Genomic DNA, 11,602 nt, shown 5'->3' with positions numbered 1-11,602 from the left:
ATACAGTGGTGAACAGAACAGACAAAACTTCCCCACTGTGGTGGGGAAGAACTGTAATAAGCAAAGAAATACTAGTAGATATTATAATGTGACGAAGCCTAAATGTTAGCAAGGAAACTAGAGCAAGGTAAAGATGGGAGGTAAAGAGGTGCCACTTAGGGTGATCGGGAAAGGCCTATCTGCGGAATGAAGAGTGTGAAACGTCTGGAGGAATGGAGTTCTTGGTGGAGGGAACAGTGAGTGCAAAGATCCTGAAGTGGGAACGTACATGGCAGATCGAAAACAAACAAAAAAACCGGCAAAACTCTTAGGGCAGAGTGAACCAAGGAAAAGCAGTTAGAAATAATACTAGAAAGGTAGCCAGCAGCCACAGCCTTTGCATCTTCACTTGTCCCTAAACAGTTTCTCCTGGAAACCATCATTCTCAGCAAACTGACACAAGAACAGAAAACCAAACACCACATGTTCTCACTCCTAAGTGGGTGTTGAACAATGAGAACACACGGACACAGGGAGGGGAACATCACACACTGGGGCCTGGGGGGTGGGGGGCTAGGGGAGGAATAGCAGGTAGGGGAGGGATAGCACTGGGAGAAATACCTAATGTAGATGACGGGATGATGGATGCAGCAAACCACCGCCATGGCATGTGTATACTTATGTAACAAACCTGCACAATCTACACATGTACCCCAGAACTTAAAGTATAATAAATAATTTTTTTTTTAAAAAATAGTCAGTTTCTCAGCCAGGTGTGGTGACTCACACTTGTAATCCCAGCACTATGGGAGGCTGAGGTGGGAGGATCCCTGAGGTCAGGAGTTTGAAACCAGCCTGGCCAACATGGTGAAACCCCATCTCAACAAAAAATACAAAAATTAGCCAGCCGTGGTGGCACATGCCTGTAATCCCAGCTACTTAAGGTGGAGGCAGGAGAATCGCTTGAGCCTGGGAGGCAGAGGTTGCAGTAAGCTGAGACTGCACCACTGCACTCCAGCCTGGTGGACAGAGCAAGACCCCATCTCTAAGAAAAGAAAAAAAAGGCAGTTTCTCTTTCACCATTTGAAAATTTTTGTCTTGAACATCATATGAACTCAGAGGTGTCCATCATGGAATGAAGTCCAGCGAGTGCCTTCATATGTTAATCAGCTCTTTCTGGCTTCTAAGGGTATGTATGTATGTATGTATGTATGTATTTAGCAACACATTCGTTTTATTGTCATCACCACTGGGAGGACCACACTGGTGAGATCTCAGGTCTCCTGGAGGCTGGGCCTGAACTTAGTCACTGCTCAGGGAGGTGGTGGAGATGGTGATCACCTCTCACTCAGTGGTTCCTCCGGCTGGTCTCCTGACTCAGTGAGTCGGACTGGGTCCCCTCACTCAGTGGCTTCTCCGGCTGCAGCTCGCACTGGGGAAGCTCCTGGCTCGGAGACTCACTGGGCCTGGGGGGCGCTGGCCCGCTCCCTGCCTCAGGGGCTCCCACAGCCGCCATCTTTTTTGCAGCACTTTTCTTCCTGCCTCTCCCTCCATGAGCTGCTTTTCCTTTCTTCGCCACCTTGGGAGTCTTCTTCGGGCTGCTGGCCGTGAGCTGAGAAGGGGACTTCCTCTTTCCTGTCTCCTTGGTTTTGACCGGTGGTCTCGAGGCTTTCAGCTTTGGACCCATGGGTTATTTTAGAAGACACACGTGCCTCACAGCTGAGGCAGAAGACATCTCAAAACTGAGTTTCCCAGGCCATTTGCCTCTTCTCTGCTGGCCACAGGAAGTATCTTTGAATCCTCAGTGGTCATTCCAAACCAGTCCTCTAATTACCCTTGTCCAGGTCTGTGGGAGTTACTCAGACATGTTTGAAGCACCAGAGTCAGTCACACTCTGAGTCACCCCTTCATTCTAGGGGAGGCAGCCAGGAAGCAGCCGGCCTTGGGGGAGGTTTTGATTTAGTGCTGTTGGACTCTCTTACCCAGCCCTGCCCATGCCCGTGGGTAACCCTTTCTCACCCCTTCAGGCTGTCATGGCCATGTTCTTTAGAAGGGCATCCCAAACACAACTCGATCCTTCCTCCCCAGTGAAGGTTGTTCCTTGTCGCTAATCACAGCAGAAGATTCCTTTCATGTCCCATACCTCTCTGAGGGTGTTCTGGCCACAGCTGCTGTATCGGAAACAAATGCATTCCTGTTCTTATTTGACTTTCCAGCCACCTCTGAATTTGTAACCAGCCTGGAAGGCTATCCAGTTTTTAATCTTCATGGATCTGGTTTGCATTATTATGTGTTGACAGCTTCATCTAGGTGTTTAAGGTACATTAAAACAATAAGATTAAGTCTCATAGTCAGTGCATAATAATTTTTTTAAAAGCCCAGAACTAAGGATATAAAAGAAAAATGAATGAATTGCCACCTATTTAGGGCTTTATTTAAATTTAGCATCTAGGACTACTATAAGGAGAAAAGTCAGTGGCCCATGAGACTTAAATCCAGCTTTCTCAGTCTTTCCCTTCAAATGAGATACAGTTCCAGAAGGTCAGTGCAGCTACAAATATTACCAGAGAGAGTGTCAACAAGGGGGCCACATCTGGACTGGCCCCTTTGTTCTAAACATTGTCATTATGAGAAGAGAAAGCCTCCCAGCTTCAAATATTTTTCTTCCAAGTTTGGTGGGACAGGACTAAAAAAATGTACATATTGGCCGGGCGCGGTGGCGCACACCTGTAATCCCAACACTTTGGGAGGCTGGGGTAGGCAGATCATGAGGTCAAGAGATCGAGACCATCCTGGCCAACATGGTGAAACCCTGTCTCTACTAAAAATACAAATATTAGCTGGGCATGGTGGCGTGCGCCTGTAATCCCAGCTACTTGGAAGGCTGAGGCAGGGGAATTGCTTGAATCCGGGAGGAGGAGGTTGCAGTGAGCCGAGAGTACACCATTGCACTCCAGCCTGGGTGACAGAGAGAGACTCTGTCTCAAGAAAAAAAAAATAGTACATATTCTTACAATATCATCACTTTATCTCCTATGAACAATGATTTCACCTGGCATCTATGCTTACTATCATGCCACAAAATGGCAGCAAGCAGCTATTTTGGAGAGGATTAAATGGGGCTAATTACAGATATAATTTACCTGCTCTCGTGCAACTCTGAGAAGGTGTTGATGGCTCCTTGGCCATAGCTCTGTACCTTCCTGGTAGCTGGCCCAGGTAGAGCTAGAAACAGGACTAAGAACAGTTTCGCTCAGTTCATGGTTGAGAAATTTGTAACTAACTATTCTTAGAAATTAGAGTATTTCTGATATTTGGAGATTGACATCATGAACAGAAACTATTCCACACTCTGAGGAAGTCAAGAAAATGTGACTTCAGGCCAGCCAGAGGCAGCCTCTGTGTGCTAGAAGGACCCTTCACCCAACCTGCCACTTCGTGGACTCCACGTGGCTAATAGGTAAGGACACTAACTCATAGGAATCTTGGAAACTAACAAAATAAATAGAACGTAGGTGTCAAAGTCCTTCAAAAGGACGTGTTCTCTGATCTTACAGCAGCAGCTTCCATTCCTCTTTGTAATGGCCTCACTCAGAAGAACATGTGAAAAGGATTTGAAACAACTGGAGACGCATATCCCAGGTATGTCTCTTCCCATTAGCCCAATGTGATGTCGGCGAAGAACCAGTTGTCCCCTGGTAAACTACGGTGATGGAGAATTTAAAACTCACACGGCATCCTGCAATGTTTTTATTTTCTGTTGTCACCATATACTTTCTGCTACCTGCTAATGCTATTCCTGACATATGGCAGTGCTGAATGATCTGTACAGCAACAAGGTGGAATAGAAAGAACACAGACTAGAATGAGAAAGGTCCAGGTTTGACTCTCGGCTCTATCATGTACTTAGGTACATCATAGCCTGGTACACATATGAGTACTGGGTACTTGAAGTCACAAGTTTATTTCCATGTTAAACACACACACACACACACACACACACACACACACACACCCCAACTGCTTACCTGAATGTATAGGTCTGACTGAGCTGCAATAACAAAACAGTAACAAAATACCACAGACTATGTCGCTTAAACAACAGAAATTAATTTTCTCACAGTTTTGGAGGTGGAAAGTCCAAGGATAGGGTGCTGCCAGGGTTGGTTTCTGGTGAGGCCTCTCTCCTTGGCTTGCAGGCTTCCCATTGTGTCCTCACATGGCTTAGGCATGTGCAGAGAGGGGGAGCTCTGGTGTTTCCTCTTCCCCCAAATTTATATTACACACATACACACACACACACACACACACACACACACACACACTGATTCCATTTATATGAAGTTTAAGAACCAGCAAAACAAATCTATGGTGGTGAAGGGTGACACTGACTAAAAAGTCACACAAGGGGATTTCCTGAGGAGATGGACATTTTCTTTTTTTTTTTTTGAGACGGAGTTTCGCTTTTGTTACCCAGGCTGGAGTGCAATGGCGCGATCTTGGCTCACCGCAACCTCCGCCTCCTGGGTTCAGGCAATTCTCCTGCCTCAGCCTCCTCAGTAGCTGGGATTACAGGCACGTGCCACCATGCCCAGCTAATTTTTTTGTATTTTTAGTAGAGACGGGGTTTCACCGTGTTGACCAGGATGGTCTCGATCTCTTGACCTCGTGATCCACCCGCCTCGGCCTCCCAAAGTGCTGGGATTACAGGTGTGAGCCACTGCGCCCGGCCTCAGACTGCCTTTCTAAAAGCAAAATTATCTACATTTTTAAACTGCGTCCACAGGGTTAGCGCTAAATCTTAGCTTTGCTTATCATTGAACACTCAGCTACATTCATTCGAGTTTCAACGTTCGTTTTTATCTGAAGGCGATGGGAAAACAGTCCTGTCCCCAGATACTGGCTTTATCCACTGGCTTTATTGCTTAGTTTCCTCCATAGCCATACCATCTATCTGGAGGAGGGTACTTTCATGCAAGTTTAGACCTGGGAAAGACCTCAGAGATGAACTAATCCAACCAAGTTCTGCCCTCTATGCCACACTCCACTTAGAAAATAAATTCAGGTATAGAGGTGAAGTGGCTTGATCAGTGTCCCAGGTTGGTCAGAGGCAGAACCGGAGCTCTTGTGTTTGCACGCAAGTCCTTTGCTTCTTTTATGCCACAACAGCCTCAGCGTGCTGTGCTCAGTTTAGTAGCAAGTGATGCTAGAGCAACAAAATATATTTCCTAGAGTCTTTCCACCAGAAAAGGCACCAAGCAAGGGGCCTCTCATCTCCCAGGAAAGAGCAAAAGCCGGAGTTTTACATTGAAAACCTGGCCGGGCGCGGTGGCTCACGCCTGTAATCCCAGCACTTTGGGAGGCCGAGGCGGGTGGATCACGAGGTCAACAGATCGAGACCATCCTGGTCAACACGGTGAAACCCCGTCTCTACTAAAAATACAAAAAAATTAGCTGGGCATGGCGGCGCATGCCTGTAATCCCAGCTACTCAGGAGGCTGAGGCAGGAGAATTGCCTGAACCCAGGAGGTGGAGGTTGCGGTGAGCCGAGATCGCGCCATTGCACTCCAGCCTGGGTAACAAGAGCGAAACTCCGTCTCAAAAAAAAAAAAAAAAAAAAAAAGAGAAAACCTGAAGGCATCTTCTTATCTTTAATTCTAATCATGTTTGCATGTACTTTTGGCGGGACAGACGAGGGCCCGATCATATCTTCCTAGCTGTATGACACTCAGTGAGATGGGTCATTTCTTCATGCCCCCACTTTCCTCACCTAGGAATGGGAGGAGTGCTTTCCACACTTCCTGGAACACAGTCGGGCACTGCCTTATGTTTCCTTTGGAAACCCAGCACATCTGTACAGCTATTTCCTTAAAAATATGAGAAAGCTGATTTCCCTTCAACCTTTTCTTTCCATCACTTTTGCATTGCGCTCCGAATCTTCTCTTATTCTTTGTAGTTCCAGAGAATGGCAGATGCTCGAAGAATTCAGACTCAGTACAGATTTTTTTTTTTTTTTAGACAGAGTCTTGATCTGTCACCCAGGCTGGAGTGCAATGGCGCGATCTCGGCTCACTGTAACCTCTGCCTTTCAGGTTCAAGCAATTCTCCTGCCTCAGCCTTCTGAGCAGCTGGGACTACAGGCGCCCGCCTCCACGCCTGGCTAATTTTTTTGTATTTTAGTAGAGACGGGATTTCACCTTGTTGCCCAGGCTGGTCTGGAACTCCTGAGCTCAGGCAATCCGCCCGCCTGGGCCTCCCAAAATGCTGGGATTACAGGCGTGAGCCAACGCGCCCGACCCATCGGTACAGATTTGTACATGGTGGGTACGATAAGGCTTTGCTTTTTTGATTTCCAATTCTCTTCCCTAAGAGTCCAGGAATTTTTCCATGAGTTGCCGGACACTGAACTGATTTCGGACAATACATTCTGTGACAACGACTTCAAGGTCCATTTTCAACAAAGGACTGGATTTGGGTCCCAGCGAACAAATCCCAAGACATGTTTGCAGCAATGCAAAGGATCACGGAAATCTAGACAAATACTTTAATTTTACAGCTACAGAAACCTAGGATCTCAGGGGCTGGGACATACTCCTCAGTTATCCAATCGGGCAGGGCCTAACACCCAGGTTCAGTCCCCTGGAACCGAGCCTTTTCCATCTTACCAGCTGCGTCTCACTAACTCCACCTCCGAAAGTGCTAAGGAAGTTCTCTCCCAGTGCCTACCCAGGCAGGGTGGGGCGATTCTGTGGCATGGAACAAACCGGGAGAAAGACATTTTCCAACTCTCAGCACACAGGCTGCTTTTTATCATTCCTGGGGGGTGGCAAGGGGCAGGGAGAGAAGGCTAAGACACCAGGTTCAGTACCCGGAGGTTCTGGGGAGAGATCTCTGAGACTGCCTACTCCGTGAGGCCACCTTACTTTCTCCTGGTCTGTTTTCCCCTGTGGGGTGGCTGCATGAGGAGTCCTGCTTGGAGAGTTCCCCAATACAAGGTCGGCTGTCCTTGATCTAGGTCGGGGTGGGCAAGTTCCTGCCGCCGCCCCGTCTCTGCGGTCCTCGGAAGTCGGTGGGATCTTCCTTTCCTTGCCTCTTTCTACCCCACGGCGGGAGCCGCGCAAGGTTAGGGTGGCTGCGGTTGCCTTGCCTTCTCCACTTCCACGTCCCTCACTCCAGGGTATTTCATCCGGTCCTCCGTCCTCGGCCCCCACCTTTTAAAACATTTTCCAAAGCTACCCCATTAAAAGTACGCGACTTCTCCCGGGCCTGCAGAAGGAGCTCCTGCTGCCCGGCATTCCTCGGATTCCAGCGCTGTGACGTCCCCAAGGACGGCGCGCCTCCAGCTCGGGAGCTCGGGAGCTCGGGCTCCACGTTTCAGCGCGCGCCCGCGGCGCCTCCGGCGCGCGCCCTCCCGGGCCGCATTCCTCCCCGCCCCCGGCCGCGCGCCCCGCGCTCCCTCCGCCTCCAGGCCCCCAGCGCCGCCGAGCCCGGCTCTGGGGTGGGGGAGCCGCGGCCGCCGGCGCCTGCTCCGTCCCCTCCCACTCGCACGGCCCCTTCCTCCCTCCTCTCCCGGCCGCTCGCATTTCCTGCCGCTCTGGCGCTCCCGGCCCCTCGAAGTTCTTCCCAACTTTTTCTCCGCCGAGCGAGCGCAGCGGGCGCAGACTCGGGGGCAGGTTGCTGTGCTCCTCGGGGCTCGGCCGCCTCCTCTCCTGGTTCAGGTCCTCGGGGAGCCGTAGACAGACACCAAGTGGCCACTGGCGCTCCTTCCCCTCCCAGCTGAGCCATCCTCCCCGGCCTCCTCGGGCGGGACAGCCCCGTGCCGAGGTTTTTCTCCTTTTCTCCCCCAGTGCGCCCCTGCTCCGACTCTCGCTCCGGGATCGCGGCGGAAACCTTCCTCCCCTTTCGCCGCCTGCGGCTCCTTCCCTCCGCCGCCAGCCACTGGAATCAATTCCGTGGGGAATCGGGGATCCGCCGCCGTCGCGAAGGACAGCCTTTCCGCGCAGGACTCCAGGGCGCCACGGGGGCCATGTAAGCAGGTAAGCCCCGTCCCAGCCGGGGAGTCGGGCCCGAGGTTGGAGGCCGCCTAGGCGCTCCGGGCGCCCTGCAGATGACTTCGGCAGACGCTGGCAACGCCAACTGCGGCCCGGGACGCTTGGCAGGGCATGGGGGCGCGGGGTGGCCGGGCCACAGGGGTGTTATCTCGTGGTGGGAGCTGCCCACGGTGGGGCGCAAAGCTTGTCCCGGGAGTGAGCTGGAAGGTGAGCGACGTCTGGGGAGTTTGTGGTTAAACCCACACCCTCGTCCCCTCTCTCCGTTCTCTCCTGCGTTTGGGAAACGAGAGGGGACCTCGAAAGAGCAACCGGAGATAACTAGACCTTGGGGGCCAGAGGGTGAAAGACGAACGATGTCGCGATCGTTGCAGCGGTAGGAGGATGCAGCTGCCCGCCGCCCCCAATCACCTTACCCCCCCACCACCACCGGGAAGGGATCTTGAGGGGAGCGGAGTTTTCCTGCCCTCCCATTAGGCCCCAGTAGTGCCACCTAACTCTTGGGCGTCTAGGCTCTTGCTTGGGTGGTCGGGCTGGCTCGTAGAAAAAAACTGTGGCCACACAATTTCAGATCAAGTCTCCACTTCACACTTTCAAAGTTCTAGGTATTAACAGCCTCTCCTTCCTCACGTGACCCCCAGATCTCAGGTTTGAATACTTGTAAATGGGGTTTACACCTTTTCGTCTGGAGAGAGTAGTGAGGTAACGCTGCCCCTACCTCCCTTTCCCTCTCACTTCCTTCAGTTCCTGTTCTCCAACCCCCTTATTCCCACCTACAATTTCAGAGATTGTAGGGTTTCCGCTTAAGCCTGGGGACTGGCTGCCGCAGGTTCTTTGTGAAGGTGAGGAATCTCTAGACTGCAGGCGCGGGTAGTTACAGAGTTTCCACCAATGTGTTAACTTCTTGAAATGGATTAGTTCACTCAGTCATCCAACAAACCCAGCTTTTACTCCGCTAGGAACAGGGAATAGGAAGATGATAAACAAGACCACGGGGCAGGAGTCTGCAGCCTCGTGGAGGAAACCTCAAGGCTGAATTATAATGCATGGAAGGGGGGTTCTGTGAGTCTGAGGCGAGCTTTGTCCTGGTGAGGTGTGCACTGGACTTAGAGGATGGAGGTGGTGCTCACCTGGAGGGTGTATTCCAGGCAGAGGAAACAGCTGGTGCAGAGTGAACACAAGAAGGACGGAAAGTTTCCCTAGCTACCTGGGGGCCCGAGGGGGATTTATGGCCATGTTGGTATAGTGTTGCTGGGATAGCATTCTCTCCACCCCCAATATCAGAAATTAATCTGGAAGCATGTTAGCCACTTACAGGAACCACAGGTAGTTTCCAGAGGAGCCAAGATCTCCCTCTTTTTACACCTCCACGCAGCTGTTGTAAATTTTAATTGGCCCACGCTCAGTTTCATTAAAATGGTATTGATTGCTTTTTCCCCCACGTTCAACCAATGATTCCTTTTTTTTAAAAGGCTGCCTGACAGCAGCAGGTGTGATAATACCACAGCACTACAGACCTTGTATTATAATTACCTTATTGTTTGGTGATGGGGTTAATGAGTGGGAGCTGAATGGCATGATACCCTTTTGCCCAGTCTGCATGGGTGGCATGAGATGCAAAATTAGTTCATTTGTATGTCACTAAGTTTGTTATACTTTACTTTTGCTTCAGAACCATTGCTTTAGTACAGTTGTAAGGTCTGTTGTTCTTTCTCTGAAACTTTAGGAAAATAGAAAACGCTGTATCTACTTTTAGAGTTTTGTAGTCTAATGGCCCAGGGTTCAGCCAGTCCTGCCTAGAAAAGTCTCTTACAATGCAGTAGCATTCTGTACGTGGTTTGCCTTTCAAGGGTGCCTCTTCACTGGACTGAAGTGGTGTTGTAGTATTGTTCATAGTGGCTGCGTCCTGGCAGAGGTGGCAGACATCCAGCTTTTGGTGACCTCAGGCCAGGACATCAGAGTGGGAAGAACACACTGACTTCCTACCACTTTGGGTGTTTATCCAAGCCCCTCTACCAGCATCTTATCTCAAGGACAGACCCTTGACAGACGTTTTTTCTGAAGGTGTAGGGACCTGCATGAGAGAGATGGCTGAAGAGAAGCCCTTTTCTGCTAATCCCAGGCATTTACGCAATTTCCATCATTAGCTTAAACATGTAATTATTATTAATACTTGAGTTATTCAGATTTGTGCATACTGGGTCACGCTGGTGGCTGTAATAGAAAGGACAGTTAGACTTTTGATATGGAAGAACCATAAGGAATTCAGAGAAAAATAAACAATTTTAAGACTAATTCTTGCTTGCCCTGAATGGATGAGCTAAATGTCAAGAACTAGAGGGTTTTTACATTTTCCAGTGCCTGCCTTCCTTATTAGAGGTTTAAATTTGCTCCACGGGAGCAAACATCAACCCTTTGATTGCACAGTATAGCCCACCTGGGTTTCATATTCTTGTTTTTGAATAAGGAGTTCATCAAATTCTTGCATTTGAGCTTCAGTACTTAGTCACCAAAAGCTGTGTTTTTAAAAAATTCATTTTAAACCTCAGAATAGTGCTGTGAGCTTTGTTACAGGTAAGGCATGAGAAAGAGATAAGATGAAATACTTAATTAGCCAATTAAGGAATGAGGGAAAACACTAAAGTTTAGGTAGGGAGGAGGTTCAAGTCAATGTCTAAAATACGCTTTAGGATCTCCCCTTACTGATTTAAATGGATTTAATTTACACTTCCCCTGTCTGCGTCCCACGGAGGCCTTATTGAGTGGTCCAAGGGGTATGTGTGGCAAGTTCTGTAGCTTTTCCTAGTTGTCATTGTGCTGGAGCCAGGGGGTCCAGGTTTGGGAGTTTGAAATATAGCTAGGTTGGAATTCCAGGTCGGCCATTTTTTAGCTGTGTGATGTTGGATGAACTTCATAGCCTTTTGAGCCTCAGTTTCTTCATCTGCAAAATGGATCTGGTAATATTTAGCCTGTCAGGATGTGTATGGAGAATTCCTGTCATGCTGTATAACAGCACCTCACACAGAACGGATCAAGGATGGCTATTTATGTGTTCAGGGACTTGTTTGTGGCCATGAATGTGCTCTTTGTGTGTTATTTTTTTCAGCAGCCTGAATTCACATGTGTGCCAACATACACATAAAGCTTTGTCTTTGACTTTTTTTTTTCTTCAGACTTTTGGCTCAAAACAAACATGTTGGCTGGCAGCTGCCATGTCGCCCCTCCTACAAGAGGAAATGGAGAGGTGGGGGACCAGGCAGTGGAGAAGTTTGAGGAGGGAAAGGCACTTAGAGATTAGAAGGGCAGAGACAAAGATCCTTTTCCCTGTATACTTCTTACTGTAATCATGGTACAGTGTTTTATATAAGGATCCTTGTATTTCTAATGTGGACATCTAGTTAAAGAATGTGAGGATAACTGTCTGCCTTTAACAAGAGTACAAAAGCTAGCTGATGAATTTTCGTACCCTTGATTTCGCTTTTTGAAGCCCAAATATAAAGAGTAAACTGCAACACTTCTAGTGTAATGCCAGCCCTGGTTACTTGAGCTTTTTTTTTTTTTTTTTTTTTTTTTTT

General features: G+C 49.0%; 2 protein-coding genes across 2 annotated transcripts in view; one reads left to right on the top strand and one right to left on the bottom strand.

Moving 5' to 3' along the window:
- Positions 1 to 1,316: 1,316 nt before the first annotated feature.
- Positions 1,317 to 1,666, bottom strand: LOC116559081 (testis-specific basic protein Y 1-like). The gene is given in 2 exon segments (XM_032289500.1): positions 1,317 to 1,342; positions 1,345 to 1,666. Coding segments are annotated over 2 exon segments (348 nt in total).
- A 5,785-nt stretch (positions 1,667 to 7,451) lies between these two features.
- The window catches only part of PTPN14 (protein tyrosine phosphatase non-receptor type 14), a 193,031-nt gene continuing 188,880 nt past the window's right edge, over positions 7,452 to 11,602 (top strand). Inside the window, exon 1 of the mRNA XM_032289222.1 lies at positions 7,452 to 8,015. The gene's annotated coding sequence lies outside the window, so the exon portion shown is untranslated. The remainder of the gene's footprint in view (positions 8,016 to 11,602) is intronic.

This window comes from Sapajus apella, unplaced genomic scaffold, assembly GCF_009761245.1.
Source record: "Sapajus apella isolate SASKATOON/1434 unplaced genomic scaffold, GSC_monkey_1.0 scaffold22, whole genome shotgun sequence".
NCBI classification, from domain to species: Eukaryota; Metazoa; Chordata; class Mammalia; order Primates; family Cebidae; genus Sapajus; species Sapajus apella.
Note: the sequence above shows the minus strand (reverse complement) of the source record. Positions and strands in the feature narration are given on the sequence as shown.